The 20,862-nt window shown below is 28.6% G+C and overlaps 6 protein-coding genes across 6 annotated transcripts in view; 1 reads left to right on the top strand and 5 right to left on the bottom strand.

The window, feature by feature from the left end:
- Window positions 1-4,786, bottom strand: part of LOC113790843 (uncharacterized) — a 28,535-nt gene extending 23,749 nt beyond the window's left edge. Inside the window, exon 1 of the mRNA XM_027340552.2 lies at window positions 3,989-4,786. The gene's annotated coding sequence lies outside the window, so the exon portion shown is untranslated. The remainder of the gene's footprint in view (window positions 1-3,988) is intronic.
- A 394-nt stretch (window positions 4,787-5,180) lies between these two features.
- Window positions 5,181-9,470, bottom strand: wapl (cohesin release factor wings apart-like). Its single transcript, XM_027340421.2, has 7 exons — window positions 7,460-9,470; window positions 7,064-7,397; window positions 6,813-7,001; window positions 6,554-6,740; window positions 6,151-6,483; window positions 5,906-6,090; window positions 5,181-5,841 (listed from the first exon to the last, which is right to left on the bottom strand). Exons 1-7 carry the CDS (start codon window positions 9,178-9,180, stop codon window positions 5,620-5,622), a joined length of 3,171 nt encoding a protein of 1,056 aa, XP_027196222.1. The 5' UTR covers window positions 9,181-9,470; the 3' UTR covers window positions 5,181-5,619.
- Window positions 9,471-9,571: 101 nt separating this feature from the next.
- Window positions 9,572-12,919, bottom strand: psidin (phagocyte signaling impaired). The gene is made up of 5 exons (XM_027340533.2): window positions 11,120-12,919; window positions 10,891-11,042; window positions 10,410-10,830; window positions 9,820-10,350; window positions 9,572-9,759 (listed from the first exon to the last, which is right to left on the bottom strand). The coding sequence occupies exons 1-5, from the start codon at window positions 12,917-12,919 to the stop codon at window positions 9,625-9,627; spliced, it is 3,039 nt and encodes a 1,012-aa protein (XP_027196334.2). The 3' UTR covers window positions 9,572-9,624.
- Window positions 12,920-13,190: 271 nt separating this feature from the next.
- betaggt-I (geranylgeranyl transferase type-1 subunit beta) lies at window positions 13,191-14,588 on the bottom strand. Its single transcript, XM_027340490.2, has 4 exons — window positions 14,452-14,588; window positions 14,041-14,367; window positions 13,507-13,979; window positions 13,191-13,441 (listed from the first exon to the last, which is right to left on the bottom strand). Exons 1-4 carry the CDS (start codon window positions 14,571-14,573, stop codon window positions 13,254-13,256), a joined length of 1,110 nt encoding a protein of 369 aa, XP_027196291.2. The 5' UTR covers window positions 14,574-14,588; the 3' UTR covers window positions 13,191-13,253.
- A 10-nt stretch (window positions 14,589-14,598) lies between these two features.
- LOC113790828 (uncharacterized) lies at window positions 14,599-16,199 on the bottom strand. The gene has a single exon (XM_027340535.2). It carries the CDS (start codon window positions 16,070-16,072, stop codon window positions 14,780-14,782), a length of 1,293 nt encoding a protein of 430 aa, XP_027196336.2. The 5' UTR covers window positions 16,073-16,199; the 3' UTR covers window positions 14,599-14,779.
- A 585-nt stretch (window positions 16,200-16,784) lies between these two features.
- Window positions 16,785-20,862, top strand: part of LOC113790827 (putative RNA-binding protein 19) — a 29,250-nt gene continuing 25,172 nt past the window's right edge. Inside the window, exons 1-4 of the mRNA XM_027340534.2 lie at window positions 16,785-16,913; window positions 16,977-19,120; window positions 19,211-19,316; window positions 19,385-19,577. Of these exons, the coding sequence (XP_027196335.2) occupies window positions 16,878-16,913; window positions 16,977-19,120; window positions 19,211-19,316; window positions 19,385-19,577 (2,479 nt within the window). The 5' untranslated portion in view covers window positions 16,785-16,877. The remainder of the gene's footprint in view (window positions 16,914-16,976; window positions 19,121-19,210; window positions 19,317-19,384; window positions 19,578-20,862) is intronic.

Genomic DNA, 20,862 nt, shown 5'->3' with positions numbered 1-20,862 from the left:
AGAAAATACTATCAAAACATTTATATGGAATCTTATTAATGTTAAATTCTTGTTTATCATATTTCAATGTTGGATAATAACAATGATAATTTTCAATGCAAAAAAAAATTATAATAATAATAATCAAATCATTGACATATTTTAATTCATAGTGGACGAAGGTTGATTCAATATCAATATTTGTTGTTGTTGTTGTTATTCATCATCGTCATCATCGAAAATAATGATGATGTTTTATTTTCAACAATATTCTGTTTAGTAAGGGAAATGTTTATTTTTTCATTTAGTTTAGTTTTTGTTCTGATTGAATTCGGTTGTGTTCGGTTTTGTTAGTTAGTTTGTTTTGTCATTCGGCGATTCAATTAATTTTCAATCTTCCTAAGTGGATGATGGCTATCAATTCGAACAATGTGAATATAATCATTATGTGTGGATCGAAAATTTCGAAATAAAGCGAAACTTTTTTCCCCTTATCACTGTGTGATTTTCAACAATGAAAACAAAAGAAGAAAAAAAATAATCAAAAAGAAAAACTTTTAGACAAAAAAAAAGAAAAAGAAAGTGATTAAGAAAAACAAATCAGATGTTCAGATATTCCGCGAATCAAATGATCCGAGAACAAAAAAACAAGAATCAACAATTACAATAAATGAACTGAACAAAAGCAAAACAAAAAAGAACCGGAAAAAAGAAACACAAAAAGGAAATGAAAAAATTCCTTGATTCGAGGCCGTAGGGGAATTCAAAAAAAAAAAAATCTTAATTAACAAAAAAAACTGAATCATCAATGTTCAAAGATATCATGATGATGATGATGAATGTCAAAAAAAAATGAAATTTTTGCTACAAATAGAATTGAAGATGAATAAAAGATATATTTTTGATCCATAATGATGATAAGACATGATCAATCTGATTGTATCAACATCATAAGATATATTGTCAACTTTTCATTCAATGATGATTAGCATTTTCATTTACAATTGATCATATTTATCAGATTTTTCTACATCTTTTCCCTATTTACTATGGTTGAATTGAAAAGCAAAGTTAAATTATCAACGTCAGAATTGAATTTTTCTTAATCGATTTTTGCTATTTCGTTTCATTTTTGTTATTGTTGTTGTTGTCATTATCTGCTTCGAAAGCTATCCATTCCATTAAAAAAAATGGAAAAAAATATGTTTACACAGTGGCGTACACTAAACACCCACGCACAAATACTTATTATAAAGATAGCGAAACAAAATCAAAATGATTTTATACTTTTATTCGATTGACATTGATGAAAGATGAATGAATAAAATTTTTTTTCATCATCATCATCATCATTACATTGAACAACAACACATAATTATCTGGAAAATTCAATCAAAAATTCAGTTGAAACTTTCAGTTGATTCGAAAAAAAAACACTTCACTTAAACAAGTTTCAAATGAGAATTTTTTTCTACTTCATTTAATTCTATGGGAATAATATGTATGTAAAAATCTCATTTTGGTACAAACTTTATTTATTTATGTATGTGTATCAGTTTGTTTAGTTTTAATCCGGAATTTTGAAACGGAAAATAGCCGTAATCATTGTGTAGTACAAGTGTGATACACTTTTCATTGTGAAATTAGATTGTTAATCAATCAAATCTCATTAGAGCATTTTTTTCGAGTTTGTTCCCGTATGTATATTAGCGATCAATCATTTGATTGAGTCATTTAAATAGCATCCAAAAAATCCATTCCAATATGTTAATCATTCAATGTCGAATGGAAAAACAAAACAAAACAAAAAGCCAAAAAGATAAAAAGTTTTTGTCAATGATGAAAATTGTCTCTTGAATTGGAATTATAAACCAACAATACAAATGTAATGTAAAGAATGAAAAAGATTTTCCAATCATTTTCAACAACAAAAAAAATTTTAAATTTGAATTTTTCATTGCCAATAAAGTTTCAAATTTGCCTCAATATTGGATTACACACAGATATTCTTTGTAAAATCATTTGAAATTCTTTGAAAAACAAAAAATTCTTTACAAAAAATGTCGTCTTCCCTTGTGATTCATCGTTTTTTTTTTTCATTTTTTTTTGATCCATCAGATTTCCCATTGATTATTTTATCTTTTTATCAACCACCGTAGGGACTGATCAAGAAAAAAAAACGAAAAGAAGAAAGAAAGGAAGAAAAAAAATTCCAATTTCAGATTTGATTATTAGCAAAAAAGAAGAGAAAAAAGTTTCTTGAAAATTTTTCTCCGAATATTTTACCCGAATCTATTCAAATCATCCGTATCAATTTTGTTAGGCCACAACAAATTTTTTTTCAAAATTGATTCTCTTTATTTGTTTGTGAATTTTTCTTCTTTTTCTTAGATTTCAAGAATTTCATATCGGAGAAAAAAAACATGGTAAACGATAAAAAAGAACTTGATGAACGAAAAGAAGAATCGAAATGTTTTATCAGCTTTCGTTTGACTTGCTTTTCACTTCAACAAAAATGAAAACTTGTTTTGTTGAAAAGTATTTTGAAAAAAAAGTTTTTCATTTTTTTCCCTGCACACTATTACTAACAACTAACAAAGAAATGAATAAAAATAGAAAATTTTTAAAATTTTCAATGTTAAAATGATCAATATTATTGAATATAGAATCTATGAGAATCCAATGTACACACACACACATATACCAACTGCTGACAAATTAGAAAGTCATATGAATGAATGAATGAATGAAAAAAAAATGGTTGTGGTGGGTGTTAACTCATCATCATTGAATAAATCAACGAAACAGAGAAACCAAAAACCAGGCTTATGTCCTTGGGAAACAAAACCAGAATAATCAATGATCTGGTTTCGAACGATTCATTCGAATTAACAAAGAATGAAGAAAATCAAAACAAAAAAAAAAAACAGAAAACTCGGAAAATCTATCAAGCTAGCCAAGTTTCCAAAAATAAAAATTCTTTATTGAATTTGAATTGATGATCGACATATGTGAAAAATCAATTTTTTTAGGTTAGGCGATAGGCAACTGACAATCGTGAATGAATGATACCAGAACTAGAAAATTCTGATTGGAACTAATACAAAATGAGCAAACAAAACAACAACAACAACAACAGAAAAAAACAATTGAATCAAATTGTAACGAAAATTTGGTTCACACACACACTGGTTGTCTGTATGGTACTTATTTATTTTGTTGTTGTACATTTCTGAATTCCAAATGAAGCTTTCATTTTAACAACAACCAACCAATGTTTGGGAGGAGAAAATATTTGCATAGACGACTATGTGATTATTATATAACACCCAAAATGTGGAAAAAAATTTATCACCAAAATAAAATGAATTCAATTCGATTTGAATGTCGCTTTAAACATTGTTGTTTGTTTGTTTGTTTCATTATTATCATCATTGTTGTTGTTGTTGTTATTTTCGGTGATAATGTGATAACATAAATCAATCCACAGAAAAAAAAATCAAATGAACGAAATAAAATTGATAACTGAATAAAATGAAATTGAATAAGGATGATGATGATAAAAATAAACGAATAAAAAAGAATTTCAAAAAAAAAATAACCAAAAATGTGGAATACAGAATCGTTTTCACGATTCAAATTTAGAAACTGATGATAATGACATTAACAAACAAACAAACAAACGAACGAACAGACAGACAATCAAATGATAGAAAGGATTTTCTTTCATCTCATTCTTTCCATTTTCTATTCTTTTTTTTCAACAATTTAGAAGGTTTGCCTTACACATTGGTCTCTCTCGCAAATGTAATATCTTTATGAATTTCGTTACCAAAATTTTCATTTTCTAATCTTCATCATCATCATCATCATCATCATCAACAACAACAACACAGTGATTATAATCACAATGAAAAACGAATGAATTTCGTTTTTTCATTCTTCTGAATATATCATGGTTATTTTCATGAAATGAATATTTTTTTCAGGGTGTTTGGGATTTACTAACTTTTTACAAAAAAAAAGTTTTTGTTGTTATCGTTGGTTAACGTAATTTTTTTTTGTTAAAAAAATTATTTTTCACTTATTCCCATTCTTATATAAGTCTGAATGAGATTAGATGATCCATTTTCATTTGATTGATTTGAAGAAGAAAAAAACGAAATAAAGATGGATATGATGATGTTGATATTGATAAATGTGGATTATTTTATGTAAAGAAAAAAAATTCTCAACAAGAATAATCACAAACACAAACAGACACACACGCACATATCACATCACAAACACAAACATATGTTTACATCAAAGAATTGTTTGTGGAATATATCAGAAAAAGTTTTACCGAATAAATTGAAAAAATTGGAATTTTTCTTGTATAATAAAAATAAAAATTGACAACTTAATTAGATTTACGAATTTTTTTATTTTTAATTATCATAAATTTTGTTCAACAAATAAAAAAGAAACAATTATGAATAATTATTAGAATTTGATTAATGAAAAATTCTTTTTGTTATCACACACCTAAACACACACACACCATGATGTTGATATTATGAAACAACTTCATAGGAATCACATGTGGGAATGAAATTCAAAAAAGGAAAGAATTTCATACATGTCTGTTCATGATCATCCGGACAATCATCCATCGCTGTCGTCGTCGTCTGAATCTAGGTGATATCTTGCTGTTCATGTTATTCTTTGTAGGTAGTGGTGGTATAATGATGATCATTGCTGTTAATATCGACATATATATAATGAAACATTTCTACGCAAAGAATACGTGCGCATTGCAACCAAAAAAAAAAAACGAAAAATTTCAAAAACATAATACAATGATACTGGAACATTTGAAAAATGAATCGATCCAACGAATGAATGAATGTAGAGAATGTTTTAAAAAAAACAAAGATATTTTTATAATAAAATGATGCGCATATATGATATCAACATTTTGGAAATGATATACTCCATTAAATTTTTTTGGTTGTATCCAATTTATCCATTTTATTTTTCGGCATTGTTTGAGCGCGAATTTTTTTAAAACACTAAAAAATTTATGATTCTTATATCGCCATCTATCGGTTTGATAATTTCACTCAACAAGTTAAAAATTTTCAAAAAAAAGTGTTTTTTTTTTATTCCCATCAAAATGTAAATGAAAATTATTTACAAAAATTTTTAGTTTTAGGAGAAAAAAAAGAGATTAGAAATTGCCAAATACTACCAACAATATATTGTGCGAAAATCATTGATAATTTTAGATGTTGATTTGAGAGAATTTTGCTTTGATGAATTCTGAATAAATTAAATGAAAATATTTTTTTGAATAGAATTATAATTTACAAGAAAAATATGCAAAAAAAAATTAAACACAAAATGGGTTAAAGTTGCATGAAATCATCAAAACAGTTTAGAAAAGAAATCAAATGATGAAAAAGTAATTATAAAATCAAATCGATTTTGTTGTAATATTATGTAATGACCTGAATGTTTGCGTCTAGTGTTGATGATGATCGTGGAATTGGTAAATATGAAATAAAATAAAATTAATGCTAATTGTAAATAATTAAAAGACAATCGATAATATAAAATGGCATGTAATAAATTACGAGTTCATGTGCACAATAATAATCAATCAATCATCATACTATCTGCATCATTACCATTCACATTCTCATTGTCATCATCGTCATCACCATCATCCTCAGGAACAGAAGCGATAGGCTCATCATCATCTTCATCAATAATTGACGTATCATTCAATGTTGATTGATTCGTTGTTTTATTATTACAAGATTCAAACAATTGCAAAATTTTTTGTACTCTTTCTTTTCCTTTTTGCGTCATTATATCCTAAGTATAAACGAGATGAAATGTTAATCAAATTGGTATAAATCAAATTGGAAAATCTACTTACGGCTAGATGGGCAAAATCTCGAAGTTTTTTCAATTCTTCAATTAATGGTTTAAATGAATGATCAGGTAATATATTTGACAACGATTGTCTAAACTGATCATTATCCTGTATACAACAGCCAAGTAATAGACAAACACATGCAGATAAAAGACTGTATTCCATATGTGTACCAGATTTGCTTATCACTAGTCAAAAAAAAAAAAAGAATTATAAATTTCAAATTCAATTCAATTCTTTTCACTTACTTTGCATCAAAAGATTATCTTGCATTGCTTCAGTCATTTGTACAGTTTCATGTGATTCCAATAAATGATCGGTTTGTTGTTCAACTTGTACGGCTTCTTCAATCTTTTTGAAAAGTAAATCGCATAATTTTCCAAGATAGTTTTTCGTTTCCGATGTCATTATTATATCTCTTATATGTTCACAAAATTCAGCCAAATTAATACAAAGACAAATAATAATGACCATCAGGTCAAAACGTTGATCAGACATAATAAATGATGGTAATTCGAATAATGAATCCAATAATAATTGTATAACACCATCAAATTTACCGACAATTTTACAACCGTCAACTATCGAATCAATGATAAAATATATTAGGGCTTAATCATCCGGAAATAGAAAAGAATTTAATGAACTTACCACTCTCGGAAGTAAGATTAGTCAATACACGAAGAATGGAGAAAAATGCCGACAAATAAACTTTGGATTCATTCGATTCGATAACTCTTTGTTTGCATTCTATCAACAGGCTGATACAAGTTGATATGAATTTGCTTTCATTATAATTAGCAACATAAAGCTGATTTTCTACATTGTTGAATGTAACCTAAATAAGTGAATTTTCAAAAAATAAAATAAAATAAAATCTCGATAATCTATTATTCCACTTTATACGTACATTTTCCAATACATGCATACAGCGATCAATTTTAACTATCTGTCCTTCTTCTGTATGTTTTTCGGCACATCGTATAACAGTGTTAACGATAAAATCAATACCTTTCATACGACGTAATTCAACTTTGAACCAATCTCCTGCACGTTTCGATGTTAGACCTAACAATGTTTCCATAGCTAATTTACCAGCCTAAATTATCAAACTATACTATTAATATGTGGCTATCTTTAAATGAAAAATCGTTCTTTTACCGTTATTTCATTCAATTTTAGATATTGAGCATGGCCTTTGTTTTTCATCTCTTCAACCAATGATCGTATTTTAATACGATGTTTCTCTTCAACTTGATTACATTCATCGGATCTGGTTTCCAACAATTCCAACATCAATGATAATGCATTTGGATCAATATCCATTGTTAATCGATCTTGATTATAGACAAACATTAAGCAGGCTGTACAAAGGGCAAGATTTGAATCTTGTGGTGCATCCATCAATGCTTTTATGATTCTTGGCATATCATCATGAGCACGTAAATGCATTCGAAATTCTGGTCGCATTGTTTGTTGTGTTAACCCTACAATACTGTCAATGAATGAAAACAAATTTTAAAAAATTTTCAACAAAATCATCAATAAAAATTAAACCTTAAACATCGCATTGAATTTGGATTCGATGAAATGATTCCACTAAGATAGTATTTAATATCTTCATCAAATTGTTCGGTTTCACCTAATTCATGACATTGGTGTGCTTTCTTAATTCGCTTCAATTTAACATAAGTATCATCATTGACATCATTATCGGATGATTTCTTTTCTTGTTCGGTTGTTGTTGCCGTTTTTTTAATTTCATCATCAAATTCATCTTTTAATTCAGAACTGAAGAATTTTTTAGCATCAAATTCAATTTTATTACGATGTTCACGATGTGAAAAGATTTTCTTTTTAGGTGGTCTAACAACGGGTAAAGGTGCTACTTGTTGTTTTTCATCATCAGGTTTTGTTTCTAGCAGCGTCGTCGTGATCGATGATGATGATGATGATGATGGTTGTGATTGATCATTTTGTTGTGAATCAGTTACATCGTTATTTGTTGTGTCGATTTTCGCCATATTTAAGCATTCTGATTCTTGAGTATTTTGACTATTCTGATTTGTAATGGTTTCAGTTTGAATGTCATAATTTTTTTCATCAGACTTAATTGATTCATTGATATGAACGTTATCATTATCTGTCGAAATGATTGGCGTTGGTGATGGAACAATTTCCGTTTCACCTGAATTTGGCTCAATTTCCTTTCCATTGATAATAGTTTCAGAATGATTTTCATTAGATTCCTCGATAACTTTAGGAGATTTTTCTATTTCTATTTCTTCTTCATTTTGTGGCTCTTGTTCAACAGAATCTTGTAATTGATTTTCATCATCATTTTCGATTATTTCGTCAATCGTTGTCGTAAGATTCGATGATTTTTTCTCATATACAAAATGAATACTTGATGATGATCTTTGTGAATTATTTACTTGTTCCGGTTCAATTCCTTTTAATCTTCGTGATGAACGAATACCACGACTTGCATCGGATGGTGAAAATGTTTGTACAGTATGAGTTGTCTGTAATGGTTTAATTGTTGCATTTCGTACATTCGAATTATTGTTACGTATATGAAATTCGGTCACCTTGTTTGGTGATATAATTTTTTTGATTGTTTTATCGCCACATATTTTTATCTCACACGATTTACTATCGGTCATGCTGATTGATTTGGATTGAATCGAATTATTATTAACATTATTATTACTACCAGAAGATTTAATTCGTCCACTATATGTTGTTATCCTTTGTTGTTTTTGATTGGAAAAATTGTTCAATACAATTGATGGTGAACGATTTGTTGCTGATGATGATAATCGTGAACTATTCGATGTAGAATTATTGGATTGTTGCCCGGAAGCCATTGATGAATTGTTTGTATTTGCCGACGATGCTGATGTTGTAGCTGATGCTCGAGATTTGAAAAATTTATAAACTTTAGGCTTTGTTTCGGCTGATTTGTTTTCGGCATTCGAACAATCGGTATTTGTATTACCACGAACCGATGCGGCCGGTTTTCGATCCATTTTCATCATTATCAGATCATCCATTGGATCATGATGTTCATATTTAGTTTTTTTCAACGGTACATAATTACCATTTTCATTATTATCTTGTTGCCGATGACGAACAGACGTGAATGTTGCCTGACCAAATTTTGTCACACTAACGGCAGCCGCTGTTGTTGTCGATCCAAATGATGTTGATTTTGCCATTGCAGCCGCCGTTGTTGATGACGATGACGATGAATGTGCTTTACTTCGAGATTTCATTTTAGAATATTAATAAAATCTTTAAATATGATGATGTTAAAAAACAATGTTAATTGATTATTAAGGTGGAAAAATTTTTAATTAAAACATTCACAACTTTATGCTCATGATCATCGAAATTATTATCAATCAGATTCTTAAATGATAATATCGATAATCATAAGCAGCTGTATCAACAACTTTTTTTTTGCTCTTTTGCTGCTCGTTAGCGGCGCTCGGCTTTTTTTTGTTATTCAACACTCAAAACACACACCATTCAATAATCGCCTCCAAAAAAAAAAAAGTATGACAAAACATTGAGAGAAAGAATGAGCCGAGCGGCCATAATCAGATCATTGAGTATGATCGATAATGTTCAGATGGCGCCACAAATGTTTTAAAAAACTACAAATTCTTGAAATTCAAAAATTAGAATTTATTAAAAAATTATCATTATTAAAATTATTATTGAGAGGAAGGATTCATCGATGAGGACAAATATTTATGTTTCATTTGTAGAATTTGTGACATTTCTGATAATGATTTTTCATAACTTGTTCGAATATTTGTTCGTATCGTATCGATAACCGTATCGGAAATCTAATTTTTAATAAATAAAAAATTACATTAACAATTGACATTTAACAGATTGAAACTTACATTAAATTTTTGCGAAAATTTAAATTGATATGAATCGACCAGCGACATAATTTCAATTTCTTGTATAATAGTAATAATTGATTTAAAATAGCCATCCATATTTGAATGTAAAGCTGTAATAGCATTTGTAAATGTAATGAAAAATTGTTCAACATTTTGGAATTTTTTTGCATCCATTCTTTTTTTCCATTTTTTCATCATTTTATTCAAACGTCGTTGACCATCGATGATCAATGAAAACAATAATACGGCAATATTCAATACATCTATCCAAACACTAATTCGACCGAATAATTTATACACATCTTTCAATGTTTGATTATGTTTCCATTCAACAATAGCCGTTTGAATTTCTTCATTTAATTTGTTAAATAAATTTTCATCTTGAAAACAACATTTTTCATTATCAAATGATCCAGAAATGAATCGAAACATTTCGAGTAATCCATTCGATAAAATATGAATTAATTGTGGAAATTGGCTGGCAAAAAAAGTGTTCAACCGTGATGGTTGTGGACCTTCAATACAATGCTATTGAAGAAAAAAAACGAAAGTTAAAATTTGTTTTTGATTTTTCAAAAAAAACATACTTTCAAATTTTGCTGTATTGCTTCCATACAACAAGAATGTTGTTTGGACAAATCTGTAAATAAATTTTCAAACATTTCAACATTCAAATGGTGATCATCGGTTTGCGTATCATTATGATTGATGTGATTAGCAGATTCTTTATTCATCATTGAAAAATCTTCAGTCCATATTTTTTTCGATAAATAATCACCAAGTGCAATTATTTTCAATACATTATATCGATATGATAACCATTGTTTGTCTTGTTCAAGTGTAACTTTTCTGATTACATTTTCAACATAATCATTCATTTTATAATGATAAGAATTGAGAATTTTTAAATCACGATTATCAAGAATTTTTGTTGAATCCAAATCAAAATCTTTTGATAAAAAAATTGTCGTTAAAAGATATTCAGCAGCTTCATTGAAAGAATTTTCACTATTAAACAAAAATGATTATTCCATTTTTTTACAAAAAAAAAATTATTCAATCATTTACCTTTTACAATCCAACAAAAGATTATTAAACAATCTTTCCACATAAGTTAAATGATAATAAATTGAATAACGTAATTTTTGATTAAATTTCAAAATTTCATCAATTTTAGTGAAGCAACCATTTTTATAGCAGGTAATTATTGAATCTGAAACCTATATGTATGTTGAATAATCGAAGATGAATGATTTTATAAGATTATGACATTTTCAAAATTTGTACAACAAATTACCTCTTTAAAATTAAAATTATAAAATTTAAAACTAGAATTAAGAAATTGTTCAACTTTTTGATAAAGGGCACAATGTATGAATGATGGAAAAAAATGATAACCAATCGTATCATTTTGTATTAGTTTAATTTCCATTAAATCATATAAATTATGACTAGATAAGGCAACACCAATTGAATTATAAAGGCAAACCAATAATAATTTGGCATAAAAATCATTTCGATTTTCCAATAAATATTGTTCAATAATAATAATTAAATCAAATAATGTTTGACTTAAAATTTGATCATTATCATTTGTTTGATAAATATCCGTATCGGCCAATGTTTTTAATACAATCAAATAGATTAATGATGAATTATTGGCACATTGTTTTGGTTCATATTGATCGATAAATAAATTGATCTCATTACGACGATCAATAATATTTTCGGTGAATTTTTCTCGACAATAATGTTCGATATAATCATAACATAATTTCATGTTCAAATCTTTATCATTATCATTATTGTTCAGTTTTGTTTGTGATAATTTCATTCGCATCAATAGATCATTGATTTTGTTCATCATTGACATTCGTTTTATATCAATATTTTCCAGAATGAATATTAAATCTTTGATGCATACATATTTTGTACCGAAACGTTCATAATAATCTACACATAGATCGATTGGATCGATTAATGGATTTTCTTGAACAAAATTTTTAAAAGATGGATGATTAATTTGTTTGTCATGTAAAAGTTGACTGTTAACTATGATTCTGGCAATGAATGGACTACGTGGACAACGTTCACTAACCATTTTAGTCAACGAATCATTTGATTGTTCATCTGAATCCTCATTAATTTTCCATAAAGTTGTTTTACCTTCCAAACACATTTGTTGTATCAATTTTAATAAACGAACCATATAAGATTCTGTGTTGGAATTTTCATCGTGTTGTTGATCCAATTCTAAGGCCAATGTGAATGCATCAACATAATAATCATATTGATCATTATTATCATTTATTAATTGTACATAACAATCAAAACATTCAGCTAAACGTTTTTCTTTTCGTAATAATTTTGCCTTATGTTCTAGCTGATAATTAAAATCATCAGTAGATTGTTTATCTTTTTTTTGTTTAATTTCTTTTTCTTCCATTAAGGTAATCATTTGTGAATATTTTTTCTGTGCTTCCAATACCATCAAATAAAGATCATATTCTGAATCGGATTCAAAACGATTTTCTTTATAGAATTTTTCACACATTTTTTCCGCTAATGGCAGAATTATTTTATTGGTCATAGTTTTATCATCGGCTGTTACTGCTTGCATGTAAATACTCATTATTGCCCAAAAATAATAGGGATTTTTTTGATGCACTTTATACAGATTTAATGCTGTCATTTGTTGTTTTTTATAATCATTTAATCGTACATATGACATGAATAGATGAGCAAAAAGTTTTTCATTGGTTGGATCCTTTTTCAAGGCATTTTCATATAATGATGCTATTAAATCGTTTCGTTGTGCTTCACGATAACATATTGACATTGTCTGCAGAATCATTTCATCGCTTGGCATTTCGGCATGTAATTCATCAAGAATTTCTTTTGCTTCTTTTCGACGATAAAGTCGAATCAATGTTAATGCTTTTAATGCACGTACATATGGTTGATTACGATTTTTCTTCAATAATTTATCAATCTCCTGCAAAGATTTTTTATAGCAACCATTATCAAGATATTCAAATACAGGACGAAGTTTTCGATCATTCTCTGTTTGTTGTTGTGGTTGAATCTGACGTGACATTTTATCTAAAACTAAGAAAATTTACTATCGATATAAACAACTAAGATGAAAAAATTGAATATTTGAAAAAATTTATTCACTGCATTCGATTCGGTAAAAAATAAGGGGTAAGAATAGGAAGAAAATAAAATTTGATTAAATCATCAAGAATATAAACTGAATCAAGAATTCGAATGCATGCATGCAAAAAACACATGATATATCAACAGAAATGATCCGGTACGTCTCACAACTGTCGCACACACAATTCTGGATATATTCGTAAACAACATGACAAAAGAATTTTTTTAATTAATTAATTAATTTAAAAAATAAAAAAAAATTAAATTTTTTCTTATAAATTTTCAAGCTTTTCGTTCGATAACAAAGTATTCCATTTAGTATGGATTGAACATAAATGTTTGTAAGCTCGTTGGCTAATATTCAATGCTGGATAGATTGATTGAACATAAATTTCAGTACTAATTTGATTCAAAACTCGAAGCGATAAGGCAGCTAGACCAAAATAAGTATGTAAAACATCTGGAAAATGAATAGAAAATTATTTTTAGCATTAAATTAATATGAAATATTATAATAAAGATTACCTGGTGATGTATCAGGAAATTTTCCAAAGCCACCGGTATCATTATCAAATGTTGTTGATAAAAATTCGGAATGCAATTGATCATTAATGAATTGAAATGAATTCAACATTGTTAGTGAAGCACCGACCCAAAATGAATAACATGTATCAGGATCTTTTTGTGGTCGACCCTGAAATCCAGACACTTGCCGATTTAGACACCATTCTACAATCGTTTGACGTTTTCGTTGATCATAAACTTTGTTTAATTGGTCCATTAATTTGAGAGAAGCGATCGCACAGTATGTAGAACCTGCATGAGCTTCTGCATCGATCGTTTGTCCAAATGCATTTTCATAACTTTGGCACGATTTTATATGGGCAATCATTGTATCACGATTGATCGATGACCAATCTTGAAGAATATAACAGATTGCTGCAGCACAGTATATTACTCGTATATCGGATTCTTCTTCAATCAATGATTGAACAAATCTATGTTTTTTAGGTAATAATTTATCTATTTAAAAATTAAATCAAAACTTTGCGGATTTACCTTCCATCATTTTGTTGATGAAGACGAATACCACGAATAATGGCTTGTCGATTGACACGATCAAGTGTATCACCAAGTATAATCAACGAAGTTAAGGCACAATAAGTTAAAGAAATATTACAATAATCGTATTTATATTCGCTACGTCCAACAGCCGATCGATGACAAGTAAAACCAAATTTTCCATTATTCAAATCTGAATCATTTTTTGGATGTAATTGATGTTCATAAATTGAATCGATTATTTCACATTTTCGTTCATCACTTAATTCATCCAGGCTATTGATTAGATCGAGACCAGATATGAGAAAAAATATGACCATTAAACTATAATTTATGTGATGAGAAAAATAACCACCAATAATTAAAAGGAATCTATCTAATAACAAACAGTAACAAGCATTTTTTTACCGGTTATTATCATCGATGGGAAATATTTTATTGAGTTTTTTAATCATATATCCTATCAATAATTTTTGTTTTTCTTCATCGATTTTCATAATTGATGAAATATTTGTTTCCTCAACAGCCATTATTAAAAAATATGTCTTAAGATAATTTTCTTTCACAGAATTTTATTTAATTAAACAGATAAATATGTTACACACCGTGGTTGAAAAAAAAATTTCACAAGAATTGTGGCTATTTATACACCATTGGACCAACTTTGGGCGCTGTCTCGGAGAGCGCGCAAAAAAAAAAAAATTGAATTCATTTAGAATTCTGGCGATTATTATCATCACTTCTTTTTTCTTTGTTTTTTATCTTCTTTGGAATCAATTTTATTATCAATGAAATCTATTTCCCAGAAACGTGGTGGTGAACGATATGCAGATCGATAACCACGATGTTTTGCACAATCATCCAATAATGATTGTAATTTAGCCATTGATAATTGTCGTGATGAATAATAATTTTGGCAATTATGACACAATGTTCGAAACATACGATCACATTGATAATCACGTTCGATAGGTGATCGAACATTTTCTCCATTTTCTTTTTGTTTTGTCTTAGCCGATTTTTTATCTTTGAAAACTTTTAATTTGACTTCACCAACATCATCGTCTTCATTTTGATATCCATGTGGATTAAAAAAATCCTCTTGACTACTTTTTGGTTGTTCAGTTTGGCTTGTCGTTGCTGATGGAATTGGACCTTCGTCATGAATGGAAGATGAAGAAGAATCTAAAGAATCATGATCCATAATTTTGGTTTCATCTATCACAAAATTCGATGAATACGTTTCGTTTATCGATGATTGATTTATATCTATTGTTTTATCGACCAAGATAGTTTGTGTATCATAATCATTATCGTCACAGTATTCATTATTGCAATCAAAGATTGATTCATTTACATTGACTGAAAAACGTGAAATGAATGAATTTGAATTGATTTCATTATTATTGAGTTGATCGGGTGAAGTGATGCTGAATATTTGTTCACTTTCAATCGAATCACTACTATTTGATGAATGATTTAATTTTTCCGAATTAATTGAAATAGAATTTTCGGCTAACATTCGCGAAGATGGAATTTGGGTTTCATTTCCTCTGAGAAAACTTTCAGAAGTCGATTCCTCTTGTCTTGAAGATGATGGACTCATTTTATCCATATCAGATATTAAAAAGCTTAAATTATTTTTTAATTTTTTCATACTTTGCATTACCGACATGGAACGATTGTTTATAGATTTTTCTGATTCAATTTTCTTTTTGGCCTGTTTAAAATCTTTGAATTTCATTCGACCAAATGTTTTGTTCTTCATTCGAATTCGATCACGTATGTCTAAAGTTTTTCCATTTTTATCAATAACTACAATACCAGTTGGAAGAGCAGGATGAGTGGATACATTTGTGAATAAAGAATTTTTCACCATTTCTTGTTGTTTCGGTACCAGATCAAAGCCGAAATTATCTTTATCTTTTTGTTCATCGACAATCATCGGTGATTCCGGTATTTCATTTACAATTTGCTCATCTTCAAGCGAATCATTTTCAAAATCATCATCATTGTTAATTAGATCCATTTTTTCAAGGTTAAAATATTTCAGTTCTAAATGTTCAAAACAACACAGTGAATTCTTTTTTTGTCAAATGAAAAATCGTCAGAAATGTTTCGGCAATTTACTAACGAAATCTTTCTCGGGCAAGTTGTTTCACAATTGTTTTTGGCCACGAGTTTCCAATTCTATTTATTATTCCTTTTTAAAAATTAAATAAAGTTAAATATATTGAAATTAAAATGGCACAGGGAAAATTAAAGGTCAAAACAAAATTACCCGGCAATGTGAAAAAGGCATCCGTACATCGTGGTGTGCAGAAAAAGAAATCAAAAGGTATGGCTCATTCAGATTTCAATCACATTCTATTGAATTGAACATTTTTTTCATCTTGAACAACAGTCCCGAATAAAAAATCCAAACCAATTAATCCAGGACAAAAACTTCAACATGAAGTGACCAAAGAGATTAACAAAACGATTGAAGCTGAGGCTCGAGGTATGGCACAGAAATTCGGTGAACCATCGGCAAAAATTGATCGAAAATCATTAAAATCATAATAAAAAATTCCTTTTCATTCAATAATTTTGTAAATAAAATTTATCATTTGAAAAATTAATTGAATAAAAACTTTAAATTATGTCAAGTATTTTTTGTTGCAATTCTGAAACGAATCCAATTCCAAAAAATGAGTTTGGATCATAAGGATTCATGTGGATTCTATTTCGCATAGCTATTCCAATCGAAATAGATGACCCACGTGCCAAAATTTTCGCAATAACACACGCTTGTTCAAAATTTGATTGTAAACAAACTATCCATTTCAGGAACAATGTCAAGAATATTTATTGAAAATCTTCCCAAAAATGTAATTTTTTTCAATTTTTTTGAATAATTTAATAATTTAAATCAATATTATTCTCTTGTTTAGATTACCCAAGAGGTATTGAAACAAAAATTTGCTGAAAAAGGTGAAATAACCGATATTCAACTAAGACAAGATAAAAGAAATGCATTTATTGGTTATAAACAACCAGAACAAGCACAGAATGCAGTGGATTATTTCAACAAAACATTTATTCATACATCGAAAATAACTGTTAAGATTTGTGACAGTTTTCGTTTAAATAAAAAAGCAGAAAAATCTCAAACAATTCAAGATGAAAAAACTGATGATGATTCGAAGAAAAAGAAACGACAAAAAATCGATCCATTTGAAGAGGTTCGAAATGATCCAGAATTTGAGGATTTTCTTCGTCTACAGCGAAATATCGATGTGGATAACAAATGTAAGGAAATTTGGAAAGATGATGTTATTGCCAATGTTCTCGATGATCAAGATGAAGAAAATGATGATGAATGTGACAATATTGATGATGATGATGATAATCAAAATAAAGATGTTGAAAAACGTTTAAAAAAGACATTTGATTTTACTGTTAAAATTCGTGGTCTCCCTTACAAGATTAAAAAATCTCAATTAAAAGAATTTCTTAAACCAATCAAACCTATGAGTATGAGATTTGTACCGCATGTAAAAGGAATAGCATATGTATCATTCAAAAATGCTTCTGATCTACAACAGGCAATGATCAAACATCGTGGTTTTATTGATGGTCATCGGATTGAGATTACTAATATGGAAGGACAAAAACAAAAAACCGAAGTTGCAATAGGAAATGGTAAAAAAATTGAACAAAACAAATCAAATGATGATGATTGTGATAATGATGAACAACAGAAAAAAGAACAACCCGAACCGATTAGTGAATCTGGTAGGATTTTTATTCGAAATCTTTCCTATACATGTACCGAAGATGATCTGCGAGAATTATTTGAAAAATTCGGTACGATTACTGAACTTCATATGCCTATCGATTCGTATACGAAAAAACCGAAAGGTTTTGCTTTTGTTACATACATGTTTCCTGAACATGCTATAATTGCGTTCAATCAATTGGATAAAACAGATTTTCAAGGTCGTCTTATACATTTATTACCGGCTCATATGAAAAGTGAATCCACTTATAATGGTCCGCCACCACCTTCAGATGATGAAATGGATGATGATCAACAACAGAAAAAATCTTCAACATTTAAACAAAATAAAAATGAAGAAAATCGTCAAGATGCTCAAAATACGACACGTTGGAATACATTATTTGTACGTTCGAATGCTGTAGCTGATATAATGAGTAAAAATTTAAATATGAACAAATTAGATTTGCTTACACAATCGGATCGAAAATCTGGTAATGCAGCTGTACGGATGGCATTAGGCGAAGCACAGATTGTAAATGAAATTAAACAATTTTTAATAAAAAATCAAGTTCATCTGGAATCATTTGAACGTGGTATTGATTGTCCTCGTAGTCGTACAAGATTTCTGGTCAAAAATCTCCCTGCCGATACACAGGAAAAAGAGATTCAAACATTATTTGAAAAATACGGTTTAATCAATCGAGTTATATTGCCACCATATGGATTAACAGCTATCGTCGAAATGCAAGAACCAAATGAAGCAAAATTTGCATTCAAAAAATTAGCTTACAGTAATTTTAAACATTATCCATTATTTTTAGAATGGGCACCTGAAGATGTATTCGCAGGTACATTGACTGAATCGTCCGATAAATCAAATGTTGAAGAAAAACCTGAAGAGATACCCATTGAAGATGGTTCAACAATATTTGTTAAAAATCTTAATTTCGATACAAGTGAAGAAGATTTTCGCAAATATTTTGAAGATAAAATTGGTCCTGTTCATTCGGCGACGATTGCAACGAAAAAAACGCCCAAAGGAATTTTATCTATGGGATATGGTTTCATTCAATTTTATCAATCTAAAATGGCCAAAGAAGCGATTAAAAAGTTACAGAATTCAAAATTAGATGGTCATCAAATAGAAATTAAATTATCCAATCGAACGACATCATCAACAAATAAAACCGAAATCGTTAACAGAAAAAACCTTACGGGTAAAAATCGTTCCGGTCAAAAACAGACCGGATCGAAAATATGTGTCAAAAACATTCCGTTCGAAGCTACCGTTGAAGATGTTCGAAAAATTTTCAGGTATTATTTTTTTCATTCAATCAAAAGATGGCGCTTGTTTACTGATAAAATTGATAATTTTGAATTTTTTTTCTTTGATTATTCTTGAAGTACATTTGGTCAGATTAAATCGATACGAATACCGAAAAAATTGGCCGGTACATCACAATATCGTGGTTTTGGTTTTGTTGATTTTACTACAAAAGAAGATGCAAAAGTTAGTCGTGTTTGTTTTTTGTAATCCAAATCAAATTGAATTTATCCTTTTTTTTCAATTGAAAAAAGCGTGCATTTGATGCTCTTTCATCAAGTACACATCTTTACGGTCGACCATTAGTATTGGAATGGGCTAAAAATGATTCAGTAATGAATAACGACAATAACGATAATATTGATGATAATGATGACGATAATCATCGTGACGAAGGTAGACAAATAGGTGCCAAAATGGTTAGATATTTTCGACAAAATTTAGATGGTAAGTTGTTTTTACATTCATCATTGTTCTAATTTCAAATTCAATAAAAATGTATCTCAATTTGTTACTAACTAATCGCGGCGGGTTTTTTTTAAATATTATTGTTGTTGAACTCTGTTCTAGGATTTTTTTTTTTGTTGAAATTCGTTTCGGTGATACGTGGTTGTTTGCGTGTACCATTAGATTTTCTTCAAAGTCATCATTTGATAGAATTTTGTTTTCAAAGAAAAAAAACTGATCAAATTTTTTTTTTTGTTGTTTGTCTCATCAATTGATCGATGACTTTTGAATCTTTGATTATCAAATGATGAACCAACTTCTGTTTTTGTCTATGTCTGCTATGTTATTTTGTTCTTTAGGACTTTATATTCACAATTCTGAAACTTGTTCTTTTGTGGATAAACAAATGTTTCGTGTATGTGTGTCTGTTTTCCTTTGGTCAACCATTCATTCAATTTTTGTCCTATCTTTTCTCTTTGTAGAGTAGGGACCAAAAAAAAACAAAAAAAATTATTTCGATTTCAAATGGTGTCGGACAATGTTCACAATTCGGTTCTTATTTATGGCATTTGATGATGATAGATGATAATGATGGTATTTCTTTATTTTTTTCAAGTTTTTTTCAGTTTCTTTTAAGAAAAAAAAATTGGATCACTTAGAACTTCATATGTTCAAATAGCCATAGAGAAGATGATTATTTTCAATATTTTTTTTATTATTATTATAAATTCGTCTTGGATTCAATTCGGTTTCGTAGTAATTTTGATTTTCTCTTCACTTTTCTTTCGCACAATCACACACACTTAAAATACACATTCGAATGTTCCAAGTGGAACGTTTTTTTTTGCAATAATCAATAGAATAAAAGAATTATAAATAATGAGAACAACAACAAAAACAACTTTTATCCAAACAACTTAGCGAATCAGTTTCTACGTATTCTTGAGTATTTATTCTATGTTGTTGTTGTTATTGTTATTGAAAATGAAAATAATAATCATAGGTTTTGTTTAAGAATAAAATTCTTTGTATTCCGGTTTTTTTGTTTTGTTCGCCAGAACTGGATATATCTATGGGATTCAATTTCAATATATATTAAAAAAATCGTGAACAAAATTCATGCAGAATACAAAAGTCGAGAGTGCAAGAAAAGTTCCACGATGATGATGATGATGATAACTATGTTAACCTGTCATCGACAGACTCATTATACGAACCTCATCTTCATCATATTTTTTTTCGTTTAATATGTAGTCACACTTGAAAATCACTTTTGAATTAGTTG

Source organism: Dermatophagoides pteronyssinus, unplaced genomic scaffold (genome assembly GCF_027571235.1).
Source record: "Dermatophagoides pteronyssinus isolate colony J.1.1.1.1 unplaced genomic scaffold, Derpt_VIB-CSIC_2022.12 sq0013, whole genome shotgun sequence".
Lineage (NCBI taxonomy): Eukaryota > Metazoa > Arthropoda > Arachnida > Sarcoptiformes > Pyroglyphidae > Dermatophagoides > Dermatophagoides pteronyssinus.
Note: the sequence above shows the minus strand (reverse complement) of the source record. Positions and strands in the feature narration are given on the sequence as shown.